The 7,151-nt window shown below is 34.2% G+C and overlaps 1 protein-coding gene across 1 annotated transcript in view; it reads left to right on the top strand.

Moving 5' to 3' along the window:
- Nucleotides 1-7,151, top strand: part of LOC108358007 (potassium channel subfamily T member 1-like) — a 401,062-nt gene that overhangs the window by 353,139 nt on the left and 40,772 nt on the right. Inside the window, exons 9-10 of the mRNA XM_017609121.1 lie at nucleotides 4,838-5,101; nucleotides 5,339-5,517. Of these exons, the coding sequence (XP_017464610.1) occupies nucleotides 4,838-5,101; nucleotides 5,339-5,517 (443 nt within the window). The remainder of the gene's footprint in view (nucleotides 1-4,837; nucleotides 5,102-5,338; nucleotides 5,518-7,151) is intronic.

The raw sequence follows: 7,151 nt of genomic DNA, 5'->3' as shown, positions 1-7,151 counted from the left end.
TTTTTTTTTTTTTAGAAGATTAACGTGTATTTTTCATCTATAGGATACCTATATTTTTCTCACAATACCGGAAACTATTTTTTAAATATTTTATTTTTCGCTAATTTTTTATAGAAATGGATATACAAATTTACATCCAAATATTGCACTTTTCATTTACACTCTTTAGAAAAAAGTTGAGTACGCCGTTTTTTATTACATTCAAATTTAGTATAAGAAAGTGCGAGTTTGGGGTAGCTAGGACTAACCATTGATTTTTAGCATTTTTTTTTTTTTTGATGATGTGGCTCAGTTTCTCCATATCAAATAATGTTTGATAATTTTTGTATATGGAAAAAATGTGCAACATCTTCAACAAAAAAATTTTCCAAAAATCAGTGGTAAGTCCCAACTTCCTAATACTTGCACTTTTCTTACACTAAAATTTAGTGAGCTAAAAACTGCATACTCAACTTTTTTCTGGAGAGCGTAAATAAACAGTGCAATATTTGAATGAAGATTTTCAGAATTTTCTTTAATTTTGCACAAGGTTTGGAACTCTGATTTTTGGGGTTGCCCGTATTGTAAAAAAAATCGCTGTACCCAAACTTTATTGACTGACTGTTTTACTGAAGTGATGTTTTGAAAGGACAGTGATTTACTAAAATTGGTGATAACATATTTATAATAATAACGATTTATACCATGTATTATATGTAAAATTTTATTCAAGTAGATATATATATTTTTTTTCATATTCATAAAATCTAAAAATAATTACTACATTTTAGTCCAAGATTCCAGAGCCGCCAGACATACATATACATATATGATATATTTTCTGTTTAAGAATGTATGTATGCGTATGTGTCTGTTTGCTTGTGTAGACGGTCCTTTTACAGGAAGCAGGTAGAAAAGTACAAATGTGAAAACGTAAGTGACGTGCAATCTTGAATGAAAATATGCGTACCAAATGAAAGAAATAATTTGGAAAATTGAAAAGTATTATTTTTTTTTTTGGTTCACAAGGACGAATTGATATTGAAAATTGCCTTTTAATTAGTTTAATTTTTTTTAAGCTATTGAAGTAAAAGAACGGAATGTGGTGGTGTGCATATCAATCCTTAACCTATATTTTTTTCTAAAATTTACACTGCAAGGATGCTATGGATTTGTTTAGATTGATTAAGTAACCACAACATACCAAATGCTGGCATTTCACTGTCAAAGCGATGTAGCGCAAATAAAAATTGCGTTTTCACTGAAGGGGTAATGAGTCTTTTGTACTACGACTACGAAATTGAAAAAACTTCTAATATCTTCAAAAAAAAAAATAAAAATTCTTGTGTACCCTCCATTTAAACATGAAATCAGGAAAAATAAGTATATCTAGTGCGAATATTTCTTTCATGAAAATAAATTATGCACAAAAAATTTTCTAATTGTTCTAACCTCTACTTTTTGAAAAGGCATGCTTCTCTTCAATAAGGCAAGGCAGGCATTGTGCTGGACTATGACTACATATGTTCAGAGAAAATGGTCAGCTCAATGTCATCTTTAAAAAAAAAAAATACATATACGCTCGCTTGTGTAAAATAAATTTTTTGAGACTTTTCCAGATATATTTGGAATGTATTCAGCTCTATTGAAGAAGAATTTTCGGGACCTTAAGAAATATTGTGAGGATTTTTCTGGTTTTATATATAGAAGTTCTCTGTGTTTCATCGCAAGCTTTTGGTTTTTTGTTATCCGTTCCGTTTTATATATTTTTTCTATTTATTCGCCTTTTTTTAAGGTTTTGGGATTATTCTTAATTTTTTTTCTTCGTAATCATGTTTTGGGACTTATTAAGATCTTTTTCCAGATTATGTGTATTTTACAGAATATTTTTTGTAAAATTCTGGGAGTTTTATTGACTTTCTATCGGATTCATTAGAATTTTTTCGAGGGTTTTGGAGTTTTTTATTTCCAAAAACTGTTCGTTATTTTATGGGAATTTGGAGCTTTTGGGAGTTTTGGAGTCTTTCCCGGGATTATATTTTCGGAATTTCTTGATATTCTATTTCCGCGATTTTTGCAGATTTTTTGGTAACTTTCCAGTTCAAAAGAGAAAAAAGGAAATCAAAAATAAATAAAAAAATTAAAAATATCTCAAATATCTTTGTGAATTGGTTTTTATGCTATGTATATTAGACCGTACCAGAAAACCTAGTTCGCCGTACACCTTCGAGTCCAAAGTATTTTTGCAAGGCAATTTCAAAAAAAAAAATTCTTTTTTAGGCACATCTTCGGGGTTAACAGTTAACTATTGAAGTATGTTTTGTCGATCTTGTGTCTCGAGAAAACAATTTCTATCGGTTCTAGTACTTACCAACCAGATCTCAGTTCTTATCACTCTAACTTACCTCTCTGATGTTAGTAAAAAAGCTTCCCAAAAATAAAGCACTTTTGCTAAGTATGTGTTTAGATTAATGCAATAGAACTATTTAAAAAAAGTTTGGTTGTCGAATGTAGGTGTCACCGAAAATGTACGAAGGCGCGGTATGTACCTACATATGTATGTATGTATATATTTTAGAAATTATTATTCTTCTTTTTCTTCTGGACTGGCGCTGTAACCGCCTAAGCGATTTTGACTGAGTCGAACGAGGCAGGCCAATCGCTTCCCCTCTGTGCCAACTGACGCCAATTGGGAATGCCAAGCGAGACCAAATCCTTTTCCATCTGGTATTCCCATAGCAGTGAAGGCCTTCCTCTTCCTCCTGGAGCGTTTCTGTTCATCCCAACAACATGACGAAGCCGCTCCATTTTAATTTAATACGCTATGTCTATATCGTTGTAAAGCTTATACAACTCAGCGCTCCATGGTCCGCGGGATTGACCATCGCCAACGCGAAATTGCCTTGCAAAAGTACCGCAAACACGAAATTGCACTTCGAACTTTTTTCCTGTAAGGATGTAGAATTGTTATTCTCTTAATATGGTTGAGTACGTAAGCCCACAATTGAAAATATACACAATAAAACGAAGTCGGTAAAAATCTGATTTTTCTTTAAAATACGAAATGGAAAAAAAATATTTTTTGCAATCGAATTTCCTCAAAAATATTTCTCCACAAAAATATATTTCTGTAATAATAATTTTTTTTTTTTGCTTTTTGTAAAACTATTTTTGTTTAAGAAATGCCTTTTTTCTAAAAAGTTTTTTTTTCTATAGCAGAGATATGTAATTTTTCTTAAGAATTCCTTTTTCATAAAAATTCCTTTTTTCAAAAACACAATTTTTTAAATTAATTCAAAAACTTATATTTAAAAAAAATTATTTATTCCAAAAACTTATTATTTTCTATGAATTTTAATTTTTATTTTTTTTCTCGTTTTGTTATAGGTATATTTATTTCTTAAATTTTATGACTAAAATATGTACATAAATGCAAATGAGGCAAATTACAGAAAACAGAAAGCTTTAAAATAATTCACACAGTTTTCTTATAAGTGCGAAAACTCTTTGGGAATCATGTTTCCCTTGGTCCTCAAAGGGTTAAACTGAAAACCCCTAGTTAGCCTTCGAAGCCTCGACATTTTTACTAAGCGGTCAAATTATTTTGAAATATTTCTTAAAGTTCGAGATAGTCAGTTATTTAAGTTTCAGAAAATCGTCCAAATATTTCTTTTAATTTACTTTAACTGCACTTTTTAATACTCATAAAAATTCCAGATAGCAATGGACAACTGAATGCGATAAAACAATTTTTTTTCGTAAATTTGTATGATCTAATTATCGCTGGTGCAAATAAAACATTTTCTTTTTTCAATAATAAGTTTGGCGCCACCAATAGTGAAAGTGCTATGCTATTTTACTTGAAAAAAAATCTTTGCTTCACATGAACTCCGCTTTAATCGTTTCAAATGCCAATTGACCCATTTTCCCCATGTCAAATCTACTTTGGCATTTAAAGTTTTCAATAGATGCCGGTCAATGGCGGAAGCTGAATGCGTTGCAAAAGCAGGAGCTTAGACGAGTGAGTGAGTGGTAACTATGTAGAAGTATTCAGTCGAACGACTTGCAAAAAGTAACGTTGATAACACGTAGAAAATTGCAATGGAACGCGAAATGCATAAAGTTTGGCTTTTCATTTTCTGAGTGTGTGTGTGTGTGTGTGTGTGCTTTTTTTTTTTTTGCCGAAGTGGATGTTAATCAACGACTTTTATAAGTCTGTTTCATGTGTATGTGTGTAACCTACGCACAGAAGAGAATGAAATTGCGTAAATTAAACTGCAGCATAAACGTCAAGAAGTTCATTGAAGCATTCGCTGAAAGGAAAGCTTAATTGGCAACTGTGGGTGCACGCTTTTGTAACACATTTATGGTGGCACTGCTGGTTTGCAATCGAATCGGACAGAAATTTTCAAAACAAATAATAGATGACCATACAACAACTACAATGAAACGATTGCAAACGCATCGAAAAGCAAACCGGCAAACAGGCATCGCTAGCCATCAAATGTGGCAGCCATCAGCCAACAGCTATCAGGCAATCCGTTGCCTGCCAAGCTTCGAATGGCTGACATAACTGACCCATGTAGGCTGCTGACGTGTGCTTACCGTTCTCCTCTTGTTTATTGGCAGCGTTATATGTACATACATATGACATGTCCAAATGATTTTTGAACTAAACACACACTACCGCATAGCTTGCAAGCCTTTCCACTGCCTTCTACTGTTTATTAATGCTCTCGATATTTTTAACTTTTGTATTTTTTGTTTTTTTAATCTGCTTTTCACCACTTCAACACTGGAAATTGCTTACATGGGATCTACACGTACATGCTTCTGTGTGCGTATTTCTGCGCCACAGTTCGAACAATTGGCCTTCACGTGGATGGAGCGTCAGAAATTGGGCGGTAGCTATTCGTCGCATCGAGCGCAAAGTGAAAAGCACGTAGTCGTCTGTTCTACAACGCTGCATGCCGATACAATCATGGACTTCCTCAACGAATTTTATGCGCATCCACTGCTGCAAGACTACTATGTGGTGCTGCTTAGCCCCATGGAGCTGGACACAACAATGCGTATGATATTGCAGGTGCCGATTTGGGCGCAACGTGTCATTTATATTCAGGTGAGTAGCACATAACACGTAACGCGAAAGCGCTTGCACACTTCCGCTTGTTGTGCTGATTAGTTTGCGCATGATTTTGTCTGTCGTTGACTGCAGCTAATCTATGCCTACATACGTAAGTGTGTACGCTATGCAGTTGAAGCGATTGCCGCGCTAACTCTCGCCCCCTCGAGCTTTTCTAGAGAGGCTCTGGCCTGTGCACTAATTATGCCAAACATTATGCTTTTGTCTTTACAGGGTTCCTGTTTAAAGGATGGCGATTTGGCACGTGCGCGCATGAATGAGGCGGAGGCTTGTTTTATTTTAGCTGCTCGCAATTATGCCGATAAGACTGCAGCCGACGAGCACACGATATTGCGTTCGTGGGCGGTTAAGGATTTTGCGCCGAGTGTGCCGCAATATGTGCAGATATTTCGGTGAGTTTTTAGCAAGAAAAATGCTCCAAAAATACGCAGAAAATAATGGTTAATACATCGTTATGCCGAGTTTCCAATAGGCATTGCAACGACAAAAAATATATGTATGCCATTAAAAAAAAAAAATGCCATATGGAAATGAAATTAATCACACATTTTTTAACGTAATGACGCGAATGTTTTTTAATACCCAACTTTGTCATTTGTCATTTTTGCCATTTAATGCCTAATGGAAATCCAGCATTACAAAAAGTAGGAGGAGAACTTGGCTTCGCTTGACATATCCAATTGGCGCCAGTTGGCACAGAAGAGATTTTAGGCACTTAGAAGTTGCAAGATAGTAAAGAATTTTAAGTATAGACTTAGGGTGCGTTCACACAGAAAATCGAGCGACGCCGAGCAAAGCAAGACGGAACAAAGCGAAGCTGCTGGTGTTTATACTAAACGAAGCGAAGCAGATCTTTTCTCAAGGGCTTCGGCTGCAAAGCTACTAAAAAAGTTATCGTCAATGAAAAGCGGCGAATATATTTGCTCAATTTTATTTTAAAGATTAGTTGTAAAATTCGTTTATATTTGTATATTTTCATATCTTGTTTGCAGCAGCTGAAGTATGAAGCTGAAAAATTAAATAGAAAATTCAAAAGCAATAACTGCTTGCTTTTAACTCCAATACGCTTATGAAAAAGCTTACTGCAAGGCGAATTTATATAAGGTGGTGTTACTAGCTCAGCTGATTTTGTATACGTGTTTCGCCGCACGGCTTCTGATTTCAAATTGAAAAATTTTGTTTGAATTTCTACACACACTCTTACAGATTTTGACAGTTTATGCCGCCAAAGCAAAAACAAAATACATGTAAATTTTTGTTTTTGTTCTCCTGCTATCACCTTATATTAATTCGCCCTGGCTTACTGTGTGAACACTTTCATGTAGATACAGCAATCTGAAAGCTTCACTCAGCTCGGAACGAACTTACTCAGCTCGGCTATGCTTTCTGTGTGAATGTACCCTTAGATATTTAATAGATGGCTAAATACTTTCAAACTAAATACTTTATGGGTTAGAAAACTTACACCTAAGCTTCTTCATACCTCAACTAAACTCACCTCACCTAAACTCACCTCAGTTTGCCTAAACTCACCTCAGTAGACCTCACATAAATTCATCTCACTTCACATTTACTTAACCCACCTATCTTCACCTCACCTTAGCTCACCTCCACTCGCCTCTGCTCAAAGAAGCAAACATATACATATCATAAAATTGTAACAGGTCGATGTCTGTACATTACAGATATTAAAAAAAAATTAATATAGGGGTATTTATTAACTTAACATAACTTAAAATACAGAAGGAAAAACAATTAGGAGTTACCACCATATTGCAATATGGCTGTAAAAATAAATACGTTTAAGAAGGCTTACAGCCGGAAATATTTTTGTGGAGGCTGCCACATGTTTGAAAATTTTAATGTAATGTAATTGGTAAGATAAATTTTCAAATGAAACTGAAGAAGTTAAGTAAAGTTAACTTCCGAAAATGTTTCTTAGATGGGTTGCCAACTGTGTGAAAAATTTTATTTCATTAATAATAATAATAATAATAATAGATTGGCGCTTACACATATGTCAGTG

The sequence above is a fragment of the Rhagoletis zephyria genome, unplaced genomic scaffold (assembly GCF_001687245.7).
Source record: "Rhagoletis zephyria isolate East Lansing unplaced genomic scaffold, Rhagoletis_zephyria_1.1 Rzeph_scaffold_00192, whole genome shotgun sequence".
Taxonomy (NCBI): domain Eukaryota; kingdom Metazoa; phylum Arthropoda; class Insecta; order Diptera; family Tephritidae; genus Rhagoletis; species Rhagoletis zephyria.
The sequence above is the reverse complement of the archived record's forward strand: the minus strand, read 5'-3'. Positions and strand labels throughout refer to the sequence as shown.